Source organism: Letharia lupina, assembly GCF_014066315.1.
Source record: "Letharia lupina isolate WasteWater1 chromosome Unknown contig_8, whole genome shotgun sequence".
Lineage (NCBI taxonomy): Eukaryota > Fungi > Ascomycota > Lecanoromycetes > Lecanorales > Parmeliaceae > Letharia > Letharia lupina.
Genome location: NW_023502977.1, coordinates 81,115 through 102,642, shown reverse-complemented (window position 1 = coordinate 102,642; position 21,528 = coordinate 81,115). Strand labels below are relative to the sequence as shown.

The 21,528-nt window shown below is 50.9% G+C and overlaps 8 protein-coding genes across 8 annotated transcripts; 3 read left to right on the top strand and 5 right to left on the bottom strand.

Annotated features, from left to right (window-relative positions):
* Nucleotides 1-1,064: 1,064 nt before the first annotated feature.
* Nucleotides 1,065-2,068, bottom strand: HO133_009939 (uncharacterized protein; the record flags this gene model as incomplete). The annotated part of the gene is made up of 4 exons (XM_037300795.1): nucleotides 1,065-1,298; nucleotides 1,354-1,867; nucleotides 1,924-1,974; nucleotides 2,028-2,068. The coding sequence occupies 4 exons, from the start codon at nucleotides 2,066-2,068 to the stop codon at nucleotides 1,065-1,067; spliced, it is 840 nt and encodes a 279-aa protein (XP_037153612.1).
* A 1,530-nt stretch (nucleotides 2,069-3,598) lies between these two features.
* On the bottom strand, nucleotides 3,599-5,552 carry HO133_009938 (uncharacterized protein; the record flags this gene model as incomplete). The annotated part of the gene is made up of 3 exons (XM_037300794.1): nucleotides 3,599-3,804; nucleotides 3,900-5,407; nucleotides 5,458-5,552. 3 exons carry the CDS (start codon nucleotides 5,550-5,552, stop codon nucleotides 3,599-3,601), a joined length of 1,809 nt encoding a protein of 602 aa, XP_037153611.1.
* Nucleotides 5,553-6,283: 731 nt separating this feature from the next.
* HO133_009937 (uncharacterized protein) lies at nucleotides 6,284-7,621 on the bottom strand (the record flags this gene model as incomplete). The annotated part of the gene is made up of 1 exon (XM_037300793.1): nucleotides 6,284-7,621. The coding sequence occupies one exon, from the start codon at nucleotides 7,619-7,621 to the stop codon at nucleotides 6,284-6,286; it is 1,338 nt and encodes a 445-aa protein (XP_037153610.1).
* A 595-nt stretch (nucleotides 7,622-8,216) lies between these two features.
* On the top strand, nucleotides 8,217-9,631 carry HO133_009936 (uncharacterized protein; the record flags this gene model as incomplete). Its single annotated transcript, XM_037300792.1, has 4 exons — nucleotides 8,217-8,259; nucleotides 8,308-8,518; nucleotides 8,769-9,387; nucleotides 9,434-9,631. The coding sequence occupies 4 exons, from the start codon at nucleotides 8,217-8,219 to the stop codon at nucleotides 9,629-9,631; spliced, it is 1,071 nt and encodes a 356-aa protein (XP_037153609.1).
* A 3,258-nt stretch (nucleotides 9,632-12,889) lies between these two features.
* HO133_009934 (uncharacterized protein) lies at nucleotides 12,890-13,957 on the bottom strand (the record flags this gene model as incomplete). Its single annotated transcript, XM_037300791.1, has 5 exons — nucleotides 12,890-13,086; nucleotides 13,142-13,458; nucleotides 13,535-13,641; nucleotides 13,704-13,856; nucleotides 13,916-13,957. 5 exons carry the CDS (start codon nucleotides 13,955-13,957, stop codon nucleotides 12,890-12,892), a joined length of 816 nt encoding a protein of 271 aa, XP_037153608.1.
* A 2,548-nt stretch (nucleotides 13,958-16,505) lies between these two features.
* Nucleotides 16,506-17,218, top strand: HO133_009933 (uncharacterized protein; the record flags this gene model as incomplete). Its single annotated transcript, XM_037300790.1, has 2 exons — nucleotides 16,506-16,666; nucleotides 16,735-17,218. The coding sequence occupies 2 exons, from the start codon at nucleotides 16,506-16,508 to the stop codon at nucleotides 17,216-17,218; spliced, it is 645 nt and encodes a 214-aa protein (XP_037153607.1).
* A 951-nt stretch (nucleotides 17,219-18,169) lies between these two features.
* On the bottom strand, nucleotides 18,170-18,617 carry HO133_009932 (uncharacterized protein; the record flags this gene model as incomplete). The annotated part of the gene is made up of 3 exons (XM_037300789.1): nucleotides 18,170-18,295; nucleotides 18,382-18,456; nucleotides 18,531-18,617. The coding sequence occupies 3 exons, from the start codon at nucleotides 18,615-18,617 to the stop codon at nucleotides 18,170-18,172; spliced, it is 288 nt and encodes a 95-aa protein (XP_037153606.1).
* Nucleotides 18,618-19,605: 988 nt separating this feature from the next.
* Nucleotides 19,606-21,454, top strand: HO133_009931 (uncharacterized protein; the record flags this gene model as incomplete). The annotated part of the gene is made up of 3 exons (XM_037300788.1): nucleotides 19,606-19,994; nucleotides 20,044-20,137; nucleotides 20,198-21,454. 3 exons carry the CDS (start codon nucleotides 19,606-19,608, stop codon nucleotides 21,452-21,454), a joined length of 1,740 nt encoding a protein of 579 aa, XP_037153605.1.
* Between the last annotated feature and the right edge of the window lie 74 nt (nucleotides 21,455-21,528).

Genomic DNA, 21,528 nt, shown 5'->3' with positions numbered 1-21,528 from the left:
GCGTCGGAGTCGAAGGGGAACAGTGCTTTCGTAGATGTTAGCAGCCGACGTGCAGATATTAAAATAAGCGTCCGGAAATCAACCTTGCGGTTGGTTGCTTACCGACCGACACGCGTGAAAGTGTGGTTGCACAATACAGTATACCGCGGTGTGTAATTATATCAAGTATGAGTAAGGGGTTAGGCTATCATTCCTGGTGCTCAAGCAGACATGAGCTGTGTTACGGGATGAAAGCAGTTGCAAGGCTGTTTGTATGACCGATACTTGTAAGGATATAGGTTTCGGTGGATTGGGAAAGGGTTGCGATGGACGAAACAGCCCCGCTTGGACGATCCAATGACAGCTAATGCACGTCTCCGAGCGGTCGTGAGGCGCCTGACCAATGAGATCATTTTTAGCTGCCAGCCTGATAGCAGATGACTGGCACCATATTTGATTTTGCAGTCGTGTCTGAGTCTCTTCTCTTTTACTGCTTGGCGACACTGGGGACATTATCAGGTACCAGTGAGTAGAATGCAAGGGAGCGAGGATTTCCCGAATATATGGAGTTGATTAACTACCTATCCCGCCTGACAAGCCTCGTGTGGTTCACGGTACGTCGGTGATGAGCCCAGCGTATCCGATCAGTCGAGAATATGCACACCATCGACTCCAGTCGCCCCTTCACATCTTCCTGCCACTGTATTCATGAGGCTGATAGTAATTATGCGAGCTCGCACAATGATGGATCAAAGCACGAAGAGCGCTTGTGGCGGCACGCACAGAATGCTTTTTCCCGGATACTTCTGTAGGACAGATTTACTATAGTATGATTCCGGAATAATAGGAGGATGACATGTAGGCACGAAGCGAACGTCCTCGATTATTCCGGAAAGGATTCCGTGATCGTATGCCGGCTGTTGCGCGTAATGACCAGAGGCAAGGACGAAAGTCCGATGTTTGTTAGGCAAGCGGTATCATCCACATCAGCAACCACCCACACCCGAACTTTGCCACCTGATAGTGCGCGTAAATGCAAAAATCTATCACTGTAGATTGCCATTAAGCCGTTGATAAGCTTGCCGTTAATAGTCGACAGCCCACCCATTGTTCTCAAGAAACTCCTCGCACGCTTGCTTCAATGCTAGATTCGGCCGTATATCATCAGCTCGTAAAGGCTCTCTGGTCAGGGGATCTGTGTGCGATCGTTTGAAATGTTCCATTAGCGTGACTCGGTCGTAGGAGTTGCCGGTTTTTGTCGTCACGGGGTCGTGCATAACAGCGAAGGATATGCTGTCGATTAGGTAGTCCGGTACTTCCTTTCCAAATGTTAGCACTCAAGACCACGGATGCAAATTGGCGGATCATGTATACCCTCCGCTGCAGATTCTTCGGGTCCGCAATCGCGAAGATCGTCCTCAATTCCTCAACCTTTTTCCTGCACTCCAGCTCAATATCCGACTTCTCCTCCGCCTCTTCATTAAAATCCAGCATCTTGAGCCTCAACTGCCGCAATTCCTCTCGCTTATTCTTCATCAGCATATCCTCAAGTTCCCGCAACATCGAACTTCGATTCCGTATCCGCTCCCTTTCCTTGGCTTCCCATTTCTGCTTCTTTGCCTGCAAAACAAGGCCGGACACGGCGCTGGTCGACTTGTCGTTCGTTTCGAGGCATTTTTCGTAGGCAGTGATGGCGGAGGTGAGGGCTTCGTTTGGGTGATTCAGGGCGAGTTGGGTTTGGGCGAGGAGGTAGTATCCTTTCATGTTGACACGGTCCAGCTCTATTGATTTGAGGCAGTCGTCCATGCAGTTTTCGAATTGTTGAAGCTTGATGCGAGTCATGGCGCGGTTGGTGAAGAGCTTGGGGTTTGACGGGTCTTTTTGTATTCTGCTTGTGAGTGAGTGGGCGCCGGTGAGAAGAGAGGGTGAGCTGGTGGACTGTACGCTTGAGAGTAGAGACCCTCCGCTTCTGTGTATTCACCATTCTGGAAGTACCTGGGTCCAGTCAGCGTGGGGCAGTACTCAGATCGTAAGCTGAGTTTCCTCACTTGTTCCCCTCCTCCTTCAGAGCAACAGCTCGGTGGGCCATGCTATCGGCGACCTTGTGAAGGAAGCAATGTCATCCTCATGATTTGAAGTGCGCCACCCAGCTGATGCTGCAGGAAGGTTGCTAGCATATGCATAGAAGCTGATGGATCATTTGTCGCCGCCAGCTCGGGTGAGCTGAAATGCTTGGCGCGGGAATAAGACGGATATACTGAAGTGATTGGCTCCTAAATTCCGTCGCTGCCCCCAAAATACAGCCACCATTCCTTCACCCTTCATGGCTCTAAGAAGATCACTTGCCATTGCATCTTCATGCCTACAGGAAGTCGCAATGCTATTAGACTAACATACCAGGACCAGCGCGGGAAGTCACTTAGCAACGAGACAGAGAGCTGACGCCTTACTCCACTTTCATCAACATTAGCTGACCTTCTCGCAACCTCTCCTTCAACTCTTCCCTGCCTTGAGTTCATGATCTCAAGGCTCGTGCATTTCCTCTTAGATCTCATTGTCCAACGATGTCTCGACAACATTCTCCAGAGCTTCGGCATCGTCTGACAGTCCAGTCACCATGTCCTCTTAAAAGCCCACCATCACAGTACCCTGCCCTCTTCAAAAGTCCCTTACGATTCACATCCGAACTGCCCTGACCCACCATAGCATCAAGCTAATTCGCTGGCGAGGGGGACCTTTGAAGAGACGGCATTGCACCTGAAATACTTCTGAGGCAGATTGGCGATGTGGAAGAGTTCGAAACCAGCGAGGGCACATGCTTCAAATCGAACATCGAGGTCGAGGCCGCTGTGTTGGCCCGGGTCGGAACGATATGGTGTCTTAGTTTGGGGAAACTGCACATCGAAACGGATCCGGTCGTGCATCAACAATAGGCCCGGGCGACAGAAGAGGACATCCAGGATGACATCTATCCAATCGTGACGCCTCGGCAGAAAGAGGTCACGCTGCAGGCTTTCCAGCTGCGAAAGGCTGACGAAGAGGAGGCAAGGGTTCTGGCCGTCCAGGCATCCGTCGCGCGTGAGGCGTACCGAGTACGAAGAAGTTTACGCGACAGGCTTGGGGGATGAGGACGAAGGTGGCGAGGAGGGGGGGATGAAGTCGGAGGAACAGACTTCGGTCACGTCAGAGTCGAGGGAGTCAGGCTCGTGCGGGGAGGATGATGAGGTGGTGATAACGAAGTTGGTCGAGCAGAGTTGGGTAAAGGCGATACAATAGCTTTGGATAGAATGGCAGAGTTGGCTAGGGTGAACACGTGTGGACAGCCATTGTGCATCCAGGCGCTCGGAGGAATGGCTGGGGCAGTTCATGAAGCTATGCGGCGGGGGTTATGAGGCATGAATTACGAGGCATGGATTATGAGCGGTATGGCATCTTACGCAAAACGCGGCAGAGATCCAATAGCTATGGGTTGAATAGCATGGCATTCCATAGCATAGCGTCTCCCAGCATTACAAAGACGCTTAATCAAAACCGCACTGATCACATCCATTGCTCCCGCGCCTCCAAACATGGGCATATACCCATCCATCCATCCATCCACCCACCCTTCCAAATGCCACTACGTCTTCGCAGCCATATCCCGCCCATCATACCCTTTCTCCCCATCGTCGCCGCCTCCGACCCCGTCGGCCTTGCCCCGCTGGATGCGGCTCCACTCCTCCTGGTCGTCCGCCGCGTCCACATCGTTGGCCGTGATGCTGGCCGCTTCGTCTTCGATCTCTTCGGCTAGGATGAGGTTGAGGAAGATGGCGAGGAAGGCCGTTACTGGGTGGGATGTTAGTGGAGGGTTTGTATACGAGATCTCCCCTCAAAAGGAGATGGTGATTATGTTTTGGGGAAGGGGTTTGAGAGTCACGTACCCGCGAAACCGGTCTCGAGCACTAAGATAATGGCGTTGTAGAACCCCTGCTTGGACTGATTATCCCCCTTGTACGTGAAGACGAACGAGAACCAATTCGGGACCAAGATCGCGCCGAAGCCGAGTGACATTGATGCCGTCAGGATGAAGCGATTGCGCCGCGTGAAGGGCACGGTCGAGATGATGCGCACGCCCGACACGGCGACGGAGCTGAAGAGGAAGGTGGTCAGGCCGCCGAGCACGGGGTTCGGGATCGCGACGAGCGCGGCCGCGAACTTGGAGAAGACGCCCATGATGAAGAGGAAGAAGCATGCGGCGTAGCCGGCCTTGCGGTTCGCGCAGCGCGTCAAGGCGATGACGCCGTTGTTCTGGGCAAAGGTCGACATGGGGGTGATGGTGCAGAGGCCGGCGATGAGGCCGTTGAAGCCGTCGGCGAGGACGCCGCCTTGGATGCGCGAGTCGAAGAGCTTGCCTTCGACTTCGAGGCGCGACACGTCGCACGTGGCGGTGATGTCGCCGATGGCTTCCATCATGAGGACGATGTAGACGGCCATGAGCGGGAGGATGATGGGTGCGTAGATGCTCAGAGGGAACGTCTTGACCCAGACGAAGGAGACGGCGGGCGCGGCGTCAATGCCGGAAGCGGAGAAGTAGCCTGTGGCGCCCGCGATGATGCAGCCGACCAGGAGGCCGACGACGACGGCGCAAGACTTCATGATGGGACTGCCGAAGCGTTCGCAGAGGATGATGGTCACAAAGACGGAGAAGCCCAGACCGATGTATTCGGCGCTGCCCCAGGGGAGGGCGTGGGGTGCGCCGACTTGGGGACAGACGGTGTAGGGACCGCTTGTTGGACGGGTGATGCAGCCTGGGGTTCCGGATCCTCCGGCCCAGTCTTGGAAACCACTTTGGATCAAAGCGATGCCGATGAGCATGACGGTGGGGCCAGTTACGAGTGGAGGGAAGACACGCTTCAAGACTGCTGGTTTGGTGAATGAAAGGCCGATTTCGAGCAGTGAGCATAGGCAAGCGGTGCCAAGTAGAGCGCCGTAGCCTTGAGGACAGGGTAATTTGGTCCCATCGGCAGCTGAAGGACAGAAGCCAGTGGCGTACATCTGTGCAAAGGCACCTGTGGTGACCGGGATGATGGAGAAGCTTGTTCCGACTACGGAGATCAAACCGGTGCCGATATAGTAGGGTGACTTGTATATATGGAATCTAGTGATCTGTATTGAAGATAGGATGCCACCGACGATCAATGCTGTCGATACCAGATACTGTGTATCACTTGCCCCTAAGCCGGCGCCTCCTTGACCGGCGATGATTATAGGAGGGGTGATGATACCAGCCAACATGGATAAAGCATGTTGGAAGCCTAATAGCAGAGCGAGGACGACGGGCATGCTGTCATTGAGACCGAAGAAAGGGGCTGCTCTTTTCGATTTTTTCATGAATGGTAGGTTCGGTTTGAACAAGAAGGCATAGTCGTAATCGCCAAACAAACCCTCCCTATTCCGGATCAGCCAATCACAAGTGAGAGCTTGCCTCGATTTCCTTACTTTGTTGTCAAAGCTCTGACGATGCCCCGGGACTTGTCTGCGAAGGTGGCTTTTGGGGTCATGTCGGGCCCAATACGATCGGGTGAGTCGTCCATTGTCGGAGAAGAAGACTTTAAGTTTGGAGTGCTTAAATGAGAAAAGACAGTGATCGCCAATCTTTCGATAGATTATAGTAGTATCTCATGAGTTTCCAATGGTCCTAGCTGAGCGACTGTGCAAAACAGATGATTAGGCAGAGACTTTCTATTTTGCTTGCGAATTGAGTGAGATATGGATGGCAGAAGAAGGGTTTTTGTATGTGAAGAATACTGTTATACGTGACCATGGACGCAAGCCGCCGATCTGCTATGTCAAAAATTCAGTATTTTGAAAATGTGGAGAAGGTTGAATGCGATAGCGAATCAGTGGGTCGTGCCGTTTGATTGGCGTCTGGAAATGGCTGCATGGAAGAAGAAATGTGCGGTGTTCTAGCCCTACATTCGAACGATCTGACCAGGCCAAGGTATAAAATGGGAGAGCAGAAGGTGGTACCGATAGGACGTCGGCCGATCCCGTCGATCTTCCATGCGAGATTCATCTGACACAAAATGCAAAATATTAATTATAGTCAAGATAGAGTCGTTCGGCATCTAGTTCACGAAATCCGGCACCGAATCATGGCACAGCTATTCATCTTTCGGCCGACTCCACCAACCTTGACGCGCCACGCGGGAGAAAAGTTGATATTCCATCTGTCCCAGAAAAGCTATTGCTCCGCGTTCTCTGGCTGCTGGATATCTAAACACGCTCATTTGGGCAATTGAACACGCGATGTAATCCGTTAGTTTCACTGCTTAATGTAAAGATGCTCCCCGGTCTCCAACACGTTGACTTCGTCGCCAACCCTGATTCTGCTGTCCTCCGATGCCGGAACCATCTGCATCCCCAGACACGCGTTCTTTGGGTCTCCAGCGTCGATGCATCGAAAGTCTTTCAGCGTCCTGTTTGGCTCCGAACCGTGCCTCTTACCGGTGATGGGATTGACATTCGGCAGCAGACAACGTACGGTCCGGCAGGAGACGTAGTATTGATAACCCCCTATCCTGATCCGCTTCCAACAGTCTTCTTCATACGCGCCACCTCCCGTGATGACGATGTTGGGTCGGAAGTTTCGAGCGCTGAGTGGTGGAGCGCCTTTTTGAAGCTTATCCCCAACGTCACGAACACTTGCGAGGTTCAAGATATGTAGTGGGTAGGCATCCTGGAAGCCTACTGTTGGCTGGTAACCAAGCTTATCCTTCCGAGGTGCACATCGGTAGACTTCTCTTGGCTGATCGTCCTTTGACACTCGAAAGAGAGCAAAGTGATTTGTGATTCCAAGGTATGATCGAAGCTCTTGTATCCAGCGGTCGTCCTTCTCTGTACTGGCAATAATGAGCGACCTGGGTTTGTCTTTCCATATCTCCATATCGTCGACCGCGTAGCCCTTGTCAGAGATCTGCTCTTGTGTGGGATTGAACGGTATATGGACCTCCTTCTCGGGCTGCGCAGACACCAGTGCCAGAAGATCTTTGACTTTTCCCATGAAACCTTCCTCGCATTGGATGTGAGGAAATTTGATGACAAGGACACCTCCACTCCGAATGTTCGGATGCCATTCCGAGTACGTTGGGGAAGATGAGTCGGGCACCCAGACCTCGGTCTTGATTGTAGCCATTGGTGGGAGAGTCCTCTGGGTGATGAACTTCCAAGTGTGCTTCGCCTTCTCTTCCCGGGGTGTGTTGGCGCTCACTGGGAACTTGCTGGATAGCTGTGCAAAAGAGAATTGACGGTCGTATTCCATGCCCGTGCCAATCACCGTTCCCGTTTCAAGTTCCACGCCTCGGCAACTTTTGACCGGGTATATCCACAAGCTCTTGACTCTCCATGTAGCTGAACCTTTATGTTGCCCCGCCACGGCACCCTTGTATCGCTCATCAAATTCATCGGCCAGGTAGCTTGTGCTGCCCAATCCAAGCTTGCGGCAACCTTGGGGCTTGTCTCGCCGGCTGTGTAGACATGATGCTTTGAGTAATCCCCAGAGTAGAACAGGCACGAAGCAAGCAACGGAGATGGCAATGTAAGTGGTCAATGACGGGTCAATCCTGGGTACGTGGGTTGCAAATCCCAGGGACTGAAACGACATTTTGAGACTGGATAATTGGTGACAGTGTTGCCGAGAAATGCCAGCAATGATGCCCCTTGTATGGTGTTTCGTTTCGGAGTCCGATGGACACAGTGAGACAACGTCATGAAGAGCCACAGGTCATGGTCAAATCCAGTCTCAAGGGCGCTGGGGAATTTGGGCATCTAAATGGGGCCCCCAGGCTGTTGCTCCTGTGTCAAGGCTGGGGCCGTATCCTTCTGACGAAAGAATCGAGTGTATGATATGTACCATGGCGGTCAGCATCGGTAAGCAGAATGTGTGGAGGATCTTGACTAATGCATCTTGAAATTTCTCGCTTCGGCAGTCACGCGTAGGAGAAAAAAGTTCGTGAGCGATCGGCGCTACAGTATTCTTGGCGCCAAGCCAAGACGCTTGAGCCGTGCCCTCTAGCATACTCTCGACTAGAATGTATTTTCAAGTCTTTGATTCAATAGTATTGATACCACAGTCACCTTTGCTTCACAAGGAAGCTGTGTTCAAATTACAGTAGACCACCATGGCTGATTCAATAGACAGCCAGACGCTACGTAGAGGTGGAAGAACCGGGGACTACTCATGACCACAATCAATCAACATGGCCAGCTCCGATAGTAACAATTTCTCATCGTCTTCTCCTCGTACGTATTATCAGAGTTTCTAGCTCTCTCGGAACTGAAAATTGCAAGACCGTCTCCCGACAGTATCTGCCTCCCAAGCGCTCCAAAACATTTCGTCGACTCCAAGAAGGCCAATCCCAACAGGACTGAAGAGCCTCGATGCCTTCTTGCAAGGCAGAGAGCATGAGGACTCAAGCCAGACTGTTCCTCCTGTTGGTATTCCACGTGGAGAAGTGACAGAGATATATGGTCCTCCTGGAGTTGGCAAAACGACATTAGCGTGTGTAGATCGATTTCTTTGTGATATCAACTGTGCAGATCATGCCCCTTTGCTCTAACAAAGTCAAGCAAGATTGTGGGCTGACACCATGTTCTTACTCAGAATGCAAATTACTGCAAACGCTCTCCAGTCGGGCGGATCCGTTGTCTGGGTAGGTAAGAGATCTTGCCCAGTAGAGCCATTGGTGTGAACAGAACCACCAGCTCTGACCTTGGTTTGTAGATGCGTCCTACGAAATAACCGGTTCAAGGTTAAGGGATATCCTCTCCGTTGGCCGTATTTCTGAAGGAGAGGCAACTTCAGATCCCGCGTCGGTTGACCGGTATCTCGAAAAGTTCCATCATTTCATCACGCCATCGTTGCCTCATCTACTAGCTCTCCTGGCTCACCAATCTTCAACCTTTCCACCTACAGAGACCAATCTCGTAGTAGTCGACTCCATATCGACTTTGTTCGCCTTGGCTTTCCCGAAGACAGCGGAGAATGCAAGCAGCCAGCAGAACCCGATCAGGAAAAGCGACGCGGGTCAATGGGCGTCAGGCAGACGTTGGGCAGTGATGGGTGACTTGATCTCCAAGATCAGCAGACTCGCCGCAACGAAAAACATTGCAATCCTCTTGACGAGTCAGACAACTACAAGAATCAGATCAGAGACTGGCGCCGTGCTACATCCAGCCATCTCTGGCACGGGGTGGGATACGGGAATTAGTACGCGTATGGTGATCTTCCGAGATTGGGTTTTTCAAGCATCAGAGACTGCGAGTAGTCAAGGAGAGTACATACCAGGTGTAAGACTTGCCGGTGTCATGAAAGCCAAGGGTATCTCGTACGAAGGCGTTGGCAAAGTGGTCATGTTCGTGATAGAAAAGGTGAGTCCTCTCGACGGTAGTACGAAAGTATTTCTAAAAGACACAGACCCGTCTCCGGGAGATTACAGTGGACCAGACAAAGATCAGACTAAACGGATCGCCCGTCTTGCCAGCTACATCTTTGAAGCGTAAACGAGGAGAGATTGCCAACAGTCAGTCAGGGGACGAGGACCCAGAATCTGACCGAGAGTTCGGCTGGGCTGCAGACGATGATATACGGACCACGGAGGCGCTGCTTGAATGATCCCCCATCTCTCCTATACTACGCACACAGCCTCGGCTATCTAGCGGCTAGTAAGCTACTCCGGGCACCATCACAGTGGGCGGTCTCTCGAGAAGCGGTAGTATCCCCAGTATATAAGCTGCACTTCCCCGCCACGTCTTCTACAGTTTGCTAGCAGGGATGTTTGGTCCTTGGAGCTGGAAGACTTACAAGGGTCATAGCGCGCAGAAATTGGGAGACTTGGATGACCAAGACAAGAATCGTGACTGGTGCCGCTTAGACACTCGGTCGATCAGAAGCAGCACACCAAGTTCGCGACGCATATCATCGGTCAGGTCATTAATGGGTTCAAGGACTGCAAGGGGGACCCTGTAGGATTCGTATACTATATACTTGAGATGGGAAGTTGCAATTACCTTTCGACACCAGGGACGTTTCGAGGACTCCGAGATGATGTCGAGGTGTGCGCCAAAAATCACAGCCAAAACAGTGCATCGGTTGCACCCTGAGGTTTTGAAGTTGAGATTGACACTGCCATATGTACAGTTTGATCGGGAATATCTTCATACCGCATTGGCCGAGGAAGCAAAGGTGTATGAAGATGTGACGGCTGCCAATTGGGCCGTCCACCCGGAGGCATTTATGGCTACTAGCGTTTCGGCAAGTATACTCAGTGAGCTCGCTTTTCTAGACGAAGCCGAGACACTTGAAGTTCAAGTTCTAAAATCGAACATGATTACCCTGTATGAAGATTACCCAGACACGCTGCCGACGAAGGAGAATATCGCGGTACTATATCGGCGAAATCATACCTATCAGACGCCAGGACCATCCAAAGGGAGGTGCTTGCCACACGTCAAAATCTGCTCGGAGAGCTTCACCCTGACTCACTTACAGCTTGAGCCAATTTCGCACAGATCCTCCATGAGAGAGGGAACCATGAAGCCTCGTTCCTTCTCATGAATGGAGGTTTCAGAGACGGGAGTCCGTACTAGGAGCGTCACATCCATCAGTGATTGATGCTTTGAGAGACACTGCTGCAATTTACAGCTCACTAGGATGGTTGACCGAAGCGGACAAATGAAAGTCAAGGTTCTTGACAGTTGGAAGATCCATTTGGGCTCGATCCATTCCAACACGATTCTAGCGATGCAGAATTTAGATGGCACCTACATGCAATAACAATAACGAGGCGGAAGACTTGATACAGGTTGAGGCCAATATTCGAAAAAGGCAAGACATTCCCGATGATCGTCAATTGATGTTAGCTATGGAAGACCTGGCGATATAGCACAGTGTTCAAGGTTTACTGCCACAGGCTTTGGAGTTGCTATGCGAGGTGCATGAAGGCAGGGTAGTAACCCTAGGCCAATCACATCCAGAAACACTGAGATTTGAACTGATGCTTGAGGGTCTTTCGTCAAACGGAGGATGATCATCGGAGTTTTATTGTCTGACATGGATATGGTACCAATCTAAGAGAATAGAACGGGGAATTCGTCACGAGTAGCTTTGTTACTTTTGTCAGCCAGCCTTAGTGCAGCTTTTACTACGTCAAAGAGGTCCCCACTTCGTTTCCTGATTGCTTCTTCAAACATGGAGAGAGCAGGTCCTCATCGAGGTTGTTGGAATTGCAGAGATGTCAAGATCAAGACCTCCCTGCCTGCCAAAACTACATACAGCCGAGGGGAAACTGCTTAGGGTACGGACTACGGCTGTCATGGCCTCAAGCCTCGGACCGACGCAGGATAATTATCTCAAACCGGCGTACTCTTCCAGCTTAGCAAAGGCTGTCATTCGGTCGACTACGTTTCCTGAATACATCGACTTGGGACATTGATCTCCACAACGAAATCATGCAGACTGGCGACCACAGGGGACATATCAATTCCGGAAGTCTAGGTCCACGTTCGTCTCACACTATATCCAAACCAATGAGTACGTCATGGGGAGGCCTTAAAGTGGGAGATCAAATTTTACTGTCATACTATGAGAGCGTATTGTCCCGAATGATTACCACAGTTGACGACGATCGCATTGGCTTTCGTCATGTCTTGCTCAGGCTGGCTCTTTCCAAAAAATCTGTATCTTCTATAGCGGTCGTTCAGGGCATACTTGCTTTCTCCACTTACCATCTGTCAACCCCGCGACCGATTCTACCAGCTTGCCGCGAGCATGGTCTTGTTCATCTACGGGGTAAAGTTGCTTTTCAGTTTGCTCCTGTGGTATGTTTAGGGTCGTGCGCGCGAGGAATTTCATTCGCTACAATGATTGCGACATTTGATGTGTTATTGACGTTGCTACTCCTTGGGGCTAATTTGTCGCTACTTGAAAAGGTGTTCAACACTTCTGAATCTCGATGGACCATGTTCTTCTGTGGCGCGAAAAAGGTTGGCAGATCCATCTTTGCCGGCACCCACAATTACGACGGCGAGTCGGCATTCCTACTTGACTGGGTGTACGGGCAAGATACACTTAGCATGTTCAGCTTGCTGTTCTGGCCACGGAAAGACATAGCACGACGAAATCGTGGAAAAGATCCCTACCTTTTGTCCAAAATTGAGGACTCTCCTCATCGCAGCCTCGTAAGTCCGGCTCCAGACTCAGCCCTTATGCCTTCGCTTCGCTCATATGAGAACCTGACGTGAATGGCAGATTGTGGGATGTTTGGGCTGCTCGATTGAGGTGATGAGCATCGTATCGAGACTGAACGAGACGATTCCAACGGACGACAGTACGAAGCCTGCTCCATCTCATACTGAGGCTCTTAGACATCTCGAGCAGCGCCTACGATCTCTTCAACAGTTTATGACACCTCAAGGTCCCACATTCTCCACCACCAGTAATCAGTCTAGCATTCTAGATACTGCAGAACTCTACCGCACCGCGGCCCCGATCTTTCTTGAGGGAGCATGTTGGCGAACGTTAAGATGCGCCCCTGAAGTAGAGCATCTAGTCGAAGCCGGACTCACGATTCTGCAAAGGTTCAAGTCTGCACAGTCGTGTGGCCATTGTTCATCATCGCATGTGAAGCGAAGACCGATGGACAGCGGAAAATAGTACTCGCAATCTTGAAAGCTTCGAGAAAGTCTCGGAAAGCCGGAAACACTTCATGGGCCCAAGGAGTGACTGAGGCCGTGTGGAAACAAGACGATCTCTTCACGTTTGCTCACCTTCTCACAGCTGCGGTACCATTTCTAAGATACGGGTCTATCATAAGCGCCAGCAGTCAGCTACCAAATTTTACATGATAGTCCAGTGGGTGGCTCAAGGAGCTTTTCAAAGCCACTGCTTGTTTCCAAATTGTGAAACGAACGTCCCACCGTTGCCGTTGCTGATGCTACTTGTTTCAAAAAGCTTCAACATGAGGTTTACAGATTCCTGAGGCGTAATTGGACCCGTAAAATGTGGTGCATAGGCTGCGAATTTACCCACCACATCTTGAAACGCTTTCATGTCCTCGGCATTATCGGAGCCTATGATACGTCAGACTGTTTTACTGCAATTAGAACGACATTCAAAACTACTCACTTGGCACGAGTTCCCCCGTGTCCACAAGACCCGGGCTAATAGCCATGAACAAGATTCCCTCACTTTTGTAAAGCGCATTGTACTTGGCAACAGCAACGTTGACGGCGCCTTTGCTGATGGAATAAGGAGCAGAAACAGCGATATCCAATTGGTTAAGAAAATCGACATCCGCCACGCCAGTTGACAACGTGAAGACCTTCTTCTCTCGACCTCTACGAAGCAGAGGGATGAAGGTGTTGACGGTGTTGATCACGCCGATGACGTTGATCTCGAAACTGACTTGGAGGTCCTTGATCAGGGTCTGGGGATCATCGGCGCTGCAATGCGTTGGCCATGTTGGCATCATTCTTTCTTTCACAGATCAGGGGATGAATGGGTGTGTTGCGAACTCACAAATCGCCCAGAGTTCGGTAGCGACTCGTATTCGAGATCAACGCGGCATTGTTGATCAAATAGTCGAGACCGCCTCCTGTCAATCTCGCCGTCTCTGTCGCTGCCGACTGGAAGATGATCAGCCTCCATCCAGACAGTTCAGAAAATGTTACGGCGCTCGTATTCCCACCTTGAGAGCATCAAGATCCGTGATGTCCGCCTCCAAAAAGCTGAGATTCTTCGGCACAGCTTTTCCGAAAGCTTTCTCTGCCGCTGTTTTGTTGCGAACAAGTCCGATGACTACATTCTGCGTATCGCTGGATAGGGTGCTGACGAATTGGAGCTTTGTAAGGGAGGGGAGACGTCAGTGACACGTCTCATTTATGGTGAGCGGAGACCTACACCCAGGCCTCGGGATGCTCCGGTCACGACGTAGGAAGGCATTTGGATGCTGAATACTATGGCTGATACTGTATCGAATGCGGTTGTCAGAAGGGTAGAAAGAACAGTGTATGGTGGGCGGTCTTAGGATCCTTATATGCCTTTTCTACTACTCTACGTCTCCGAACCCCACTTTGCTGCTGACAACACACCACGTGGGATGAATATAGCTATCGCTTGATCCTTCTGCTTTCCAAGCGTAAATATTATTAATCCCAAGCGACCAACGAGGAGCTCGGGTTTGCGCTGACTAATCGCAGTTTCTTGCCGCTACTACTTTGATTACCAATGGAGGCGCAAAACGCACGTCGGAGCTGTACGGTGGGGGTTCTGAGAGGCCAATGGCGAAGACTGGGAGCAGCAGTGCGGGGCAGATGCTGCGTGATCCCGGTAGTACGATTGGAGTGGCACGTCATCTGATAGACATATTGGGGATGGATGTTCATGCTCAGAGTTTGGATGTCGTTTTCTTGTATTCTCAATGTCTGGCTTTGCTGTTCTCACGATCGGTTCCATCTGTGGACGCTTCCTGTTATAGATGACGGAGGTGGAATTGTCAATGCTGTTGGAATTGAAAGTGTCTATTCTAACATGCTATCCCTGCTCATGTGCTCGCTCTGCTTCCTCCCACGAACATCGATCGCTTGTCGACGAAGCAGACTCCTCCTGATCACTTCCGGCCCGGGCTCCTTCCAACATCTGACCAAATCCAGTAAGAAGACTATCAGTCACTCTATCACCTCGCTATAGCAATCCCTTCTACCCTCAACTCCTAATAATACGAAAAGCGGTTTCGTGGGTAAACGGACTGCAGCGGTTTGTGACTGGCAGTATCTGTACTGCTGCAGTCGCATACGCTGATTGTTGCATATAGGCCCTGGTGGAGCTGGCGTTCTCCACACACGAGGTGAAGTATCTAGGGATCCGCGATGGTTGTCGGTGAGATGGACATTTGTAATCACAAATATCCTTGTCCTTAGCACTCACACTCCGCAACAAACCACAGCAAAATGAATGCCCCCTAGCCACGACTTTCCTCCTCCACCATTACTATAGAAATCACAATACCTTCAAAACCTCGTCCAGATACCCATATTTCCGCGACAAATCCCCGTTTCAACCGTACAGGTCCGTGAACTCGGTCCTGGCTTTTGGCGCCCTTCCGTCCTGGGGTTTGACGCCTTTCCAATGCGTGGTATGAGCGGGCGCGGTTGAGCTTCGCCCCGGATTTCGGTTCGGAATGACGTTGGTTGCGTACGTATTCGAGTTGTTGGTTGTGATGCGATAAATAATGCCGACCCGGGCGACTTTGGGAGAAGGGGATTTGCATCAGTGCAGCGCTGAATCGTACGATACCTGATGTCATGCTTTTTTCGAACTCGGTGGCATGGTTGTGCACTACCCCTGTTGCAGACTCCCTTCCGGTGGTCATTCTTAGCGTTGGGGCGGGTCGTTTTGCTGTCTGTCTTTGTTTTGATATAGATGGTTGTTGGATTTCTGGAGCGCTCGGTCTGTTGGTGCTGGATGGCCGATGTGGAGTGGAATGGGAGGGCTGGAAGATGGCTGCATGATATGATTAGTAGACAGCTGTCTCGTGTTCTTGAACGTGAGTCACGTGGCGACTGCGCTGATGTTCCACGCCGGTTGGCAAACATCGCGACTCGAGAATGTACTCGCTTTCTCTTTCGGGACATGACGGCTGATAGTCGCAACTACATTACAAAGGCGCTGGAGTCGACGATATTTATAACTACCATCTTTGACGTAAAGCATACCGCTGAATATCAATATATGGGTTGTGCTTATCTTGTAGTCAACATAGTTAGTCAACCAATAGGGTTGAGATGACTTCATTTGCGGATGGTCCATATGGCAATGAATGGGTCAGCAAATAGGAAGCATCGCCGATTACCTCCATCGACCTCTATCTGGACGTGAGAACGATCTAATACAATCAGCCATCATTGGCCGCTCCCGTCTAACAATATTGTCGCTTGTACCTGCATATTCGACAACGCCTACCTATCATCATCGTCAACGTCTCTTCCGACCGGCACATACTCATAGATTGCACTTTCCTTACGCGACTATGCGTCCGCGTGTCGCGATTTCGGGTCGGGCCTTTGTGGTGGGTACCTGAATGTCGAGCGAATTGGTGGAATTTCATCTTCGCCTACGCGACCCCACAATTTTGTCAAAACAGCCCGCGGATTCCTGGTGCGGATCGTGGAGTTTCACATATCATACCGTGCATGTCCGGAGGAAGATCATCCCACTTTCCTGTTTGCCTGAGATAGAACCCTCGCGTCTCGGGGATCACTTTCTGCTCGAGTACGTCTCGTCATTATTACTTGAGTGAGTCTTCTCCCTGTTCCCTCTCTCCTCCTGCTGTCTTGCCTTCTTCTGCTCTCTTTGCCTCTAACGTCACTCGCTGCTCGGTCTTGAGATATTGTTCAAGGACATATGTGACCACTGTGTTGCAGTCAACGCTCGCTACCTCAACTCTGTTTACTCCCATGTTTGCTCAAGCTTACCCGAAGTATTGGTGATGATGCACGCTCTTTCCTTACTATGCACAATCGAGATCGCATGTTGCGTTTCGACCGCACTCGCAGCGTCCGTCCCCGTCCATAGCGAATCCACAAAATTAGCAGCTGGGACCCCACCCTCGCTCCCATTTGCGGCCCTCGACACTGTGAACCTGACAACGCCGTAAGTCCCTCCGACACTACCGACCCTTCTTCGCACTGTATCTTGTGATCATAACCCATCTCCAAAAGCCAAACGTCGCCCTGGCCAAGAGCCCCCTGGGCCTACAAAATCCCCGGCCACTCGCCCCAACACCTCGTCTTCGAAGAAATCTCCGCCGAAGACACCGGTCTCGAAGGCCAGCAGTCTACGCTCCACGCCTGTGACGAGGTTGTCCGCTGGCTGTGGGAAAACTACAAGGCGGATCAGAATATCGATCACGCTGGTGTGCAGACGAGTACATTCAGCGGCGAAAAGGAAGGCCATGTGGTCATTGTGTTTGTGCCCGTTACCGTGGGAGGCGCGATCGACAGAGAGCTGGCGTTGGACAGTGTGAGAGCGTTGGAGAGCCTGGTGTGGAGGTACGGCGGGCACAGTTTGGAGTGCGAGATTCTGTCGGGGGTGAAGCTGAAGGGGAGGATCTCCATTTCGATCAAGGTCTCGAACCCGACGAGTGAGGTGCATTCTGATACTGGTATTGATACTGATGCTGGGGCAACCAGCACGTCACAGTAGTATTGGTTGCAGACTCAGCATCAATGGGCAAAAGAACGATATAAAAACCAAGTGCACTCGGACTAGGAGTAGGATATCCATACCCTGTCAGCACTGCAGCTGAGGCCCTTTGTCCTAGTCAGCCTCGGTGACCGACAGGGTGTCAACGAGCCAGTATATGACGGAATGTGGTTAGGGTAGCATTTGTGAAGAAGGATCACCCTGTCAGCCAAGATCATGGCACCAGAGGGCTCGTATGCCAAAGAACACCTTCCCACGGCGTCCAAAGCCTCAACTAGTACATTGACTTTCAGGATAGGCTAATACAATGCGCCAGTATATATATTCTGTAAAATGGCCTGTGTTTTAGCACAGATTGTAAATCTTTTGTTGCTTTGCCTTGACTACGAGGCGCGCGTTATACCGGCACGCTCACGCGGCTTTTGCGTATCCAAAATTATAAATGGTTCGATTAGGCTCTTCTTTTAACTCGGGGTATCCCCATCCTGCGGCAGCACCGTAGCTCTGAAGCTATGAACGTGGTGGCTTAACCAATATCATCTCCTTAGTGTAGATTACTATGACGCCCATCGTCCATACCCGTGCCTTCATCGGAGTTGCTGTCTTTCTGACTCGGCCTCGCTTTCGGACCTCTAGGCCCCACACCGAAGCTCAGTATGGTTAAGAGGCGGTCAATATGCATGCATTCCAAACTCGCTTCACGACCGGACGCCCTGGTAGAATAGCATGTTTGAACTTGTGAGAGAGTACTCATCATGCTTTGTCTCAAGGCTAAATATTCAGCCTCAGCTTTCTCGACATCTTGTACCCTGATCATATGTGCCGCCATCCATCCATTGCTCATGCAAGCAGAAATACAAGCTCTCCCGCCGTAGAGATATCCTCCAGGTATCCCCATGTCCCACATCTCAGGTGTACGTCTCTCTGCTACCGGAACATGTACTCCCACTCTTAGGCATCGAAGCCGTAGCTAGCCTTCAGCTTCTCGACCAACTGGACGTAGTGCTGCTGGGCAGCAGAGGGTGTGACTTTGTCTTCGACAGCAACCTTCTTCCAGGCATTGTACTTGTACTTCTCCTGTATGCAGCAGCTATTGTCAATCGGCCGTTCATGGCAAGAGAGTGTGTTGGGGGAAGGAAGAGGAGAGGGTGTAATCAACGGACCTGGAAAGCGAAAGTGCCGGGCTGCGTGGCCTTTGAGAAGTCTTCTCCGGTTCCTTGCTTGTAGTTTGCGTAGAGCTGAACGTGATTGATCTATCAGCGTGTGCTTCTTCGACTCCACGGGGACACGAAAGGGGAGAGGAAGACGGTACCTCTAGAAGCTCGTCATTGTTGGGCTTTGCCTTGAGCTTGCGGGATTCTTCGACTGCTTTCTTGAACGCGGCGGTTTGGGCGACCATTGTTGCGGTTGGATTGATTTATGATATGTGGTTTTTGATGAATAGAAGCTGTATTGCTTGTAGGTGAGGCTTGTGCTGAGAATGAGCGGAGGATGAAGAGTGTAGCATAGTGGGGTGAGGGTCTTGGAATTGGTGGGTTGGACCCTGATAAGGCTGAAGGGCTGAAGCTTGTCAGTACCTTAGCCCTATATTCTTAATCATTGGGAAACAAAAAGTTCCCGCAAGCACCCCCCCTCGAAAACCAAAAATCGAAATTTCTTGAATATCTTCACAACCACCACTCTTTATAATCTAAAATTTTTATAATCTTTTCTCATAATACTTAATAATTAATGTTAAGAATTTTAAAAGATTTTAATTTCCATATCGTAAGATATAGTGTAAATTAAAAATATACGCTTTACAATGAAAAGTTACCTCGGCTATTCTATAATCGCCAAGACTTATCTAAAAAATCTTAAGAATTTAATAGATTTTTATTTTACTATATAGCAGATAATAAAAATATTTCAAAAATTAAAGATCTTAATCTTTATTATATCTTCTTATAGCTATAAAAAGTTTTAGAAAATTATAATCTATCGCTGTGAAGTTATTTCAGAAGTTTCATTTTTCGATTTTCGAGAGGGGGGTGCTTGCGGGAACTTTTTGTTTCCCAATGATTAAGAATATAGGGGTAGTCCAGTAGTCTTGGCGCTTCACGGGGTTCAACAGCTTCTTCACAGATGAGGAGAAAAAGTGCCAAATGTCATAGCATGTTATACTTGAACGGTGGTGTGTTGTGAAATACCCGAAATACTCTGTGTGACTAACATGAGCCGGATGATGCCCAACTCTCTTCCAATGTGCTTTCCACTATTCTCAGCCTCTGACCTTTCATATTCAGGATTCCCTTCTCTTTGAAAAGCATTTCTGTCATTCCTTTCTCTGCAAAGTCTCTGACAGTCTCTGATTTGATTTGCGTCGAGCCTTGCTTTATTGCTATAATATGAACCCTGCCGAGGAGTCTCGAAAGCGTAGGAATTATGATGCCTTCCAGTCGTCGAGGGACAGGTCTATATCGCCTCCACCAAAGAGACATGCATCCACTGTCAGGGGCAGGTCTGAAAGGGAAGAAGCCGGAACTTTGAGCGTAGTCAACGCGGCAGCTCCTTTCACGTTGTCTTCGGACAACGGCAACGATCCCTCCAAGTCAACCAAACAAGCGACAAATCCCCAGTCTAGGACGCTTTTCCCATCACCGATGCAGCTCAATTTCGTCGAGCAACTCCCTGCATCAAGCAATGTCGACTGCGTGAGTCTGGGGAGCATCCTCGGAGACCCTATGATTAGAGAATGCTGGCTTTTTAATTACCTATTCGACATGGATTTTGTTATGTGGGACTTGCTACTCGTATGGGAAACATGGCCACTAATGTGAATCCAGGAGACATTTTGACCAAGACACTCGTGATCTTGTGCAAGTCCGAGTCGTGCACGGTTCCTGGAAAAGAGAGGATCCAAACGGAATACACATCGAGGTAAGCCCATCTCCATCCCTTATTCGGTGCGTCATTCGACAAGAGACTAATCAAATATAGGACGCAGCGAGGCGATATCCGAATATCAAAGTAATCAAAGCGTTCATGCCAGAGATGTTCGGGACGCATCATACGAAGGCGATGGTCCTCTTCAGGCATGACGATCTGGCCCAAGTCGTGATACTTACAGCCAACTTCATTGAACGGGACTTCCGGATGAGTCAAGCCATCTGGAAGACCCCTCTACTTCCACTGCAGAAACACGCTTCATCTGCCAGCGATCCATTACCGCCTCTTGGTAGTGGACTTCGATTCAAACACGATCTACTCGCGTACTTCCGTGGATACAGCAGAAACGGGAATGCTACTCTTCCAGACTTGATCTCGCAGCTACAAAACTACGACTTCAACGCTGTAAGAGGCGCTCTGATCGGGAGCTTACCAGGACTTCAGACGCCGGACAAGCTCCAACCGGAGCAGCAAGGCCGAGACGGACAGTGGGGTTTGCCGGCTCTGAAGCGCATTCTGAGCTCCATAACCACCAATCCCGACCATTCTGCCGACTCGGAGCGTTCACATATCGTCGCACAAGTTTCCTCCATCGCTTCGGTCGGTGAGAAATGGCTCTCCACCACCCTCATACCCACCCTATCCACCACCGCCCCCACCCAAAAGCCCCTTCCCAAACCCAAAATATCCCTCATCTTCCCCACAGCCTCCGAAATCCGCAACTCCGTCGACGGCTACGGCTCCGGTTCCTCCATCCACATCAAGACCTCCTCTCCCACTCAAGCCAGACAACTCGCAGTCCTCAAACCCATGCTTTGCCATTGGTCCGCGCGCCCCACCCCCGAAACGCTCGATCCAGCCAACCCAAAACCAGCAAGACAAACAGGCAGGGGCAGAGCGGCGCCCCATATCAAAACCTACGTCCGCTTCTCCGACGCCGCCACGTCCAAGATCGACTGGGCAATGATGACCTCGGCGAACCTGAGCACGCAAGCCTGGGGCACCGGCCCGAACGCGCGCGGCGAGGTCAGGATCTCCAGCTACGAGTTGGGCATCGTCGTCTGGCCCGCTCTGTGGCGCGACCCCGCGTCTCCGCGCCCGCCCACCATGGTCCCGCTCTTTCGATCCGATATGCCCCCCTCCGTCGACCGTGAGCGGCTAGGGATCGATCATGTCGCGGTCGGCTGGCGCGTGCCGTATGACCTCCCTCTCGTCCCGTACGCCGGAGATGAAACACCGTGGTGCGCGTCGGATCCGTGCGATGAGTTGGATTGCATGGGTAGGGTTTGGCCGGGGTATGGGCGTTGAAGGGGATAGGACGGGCAGATGCCGTGCGACGATGCTGCTATGAGGTGTGAGGGGGTCCGCATTGCATCGCTGTG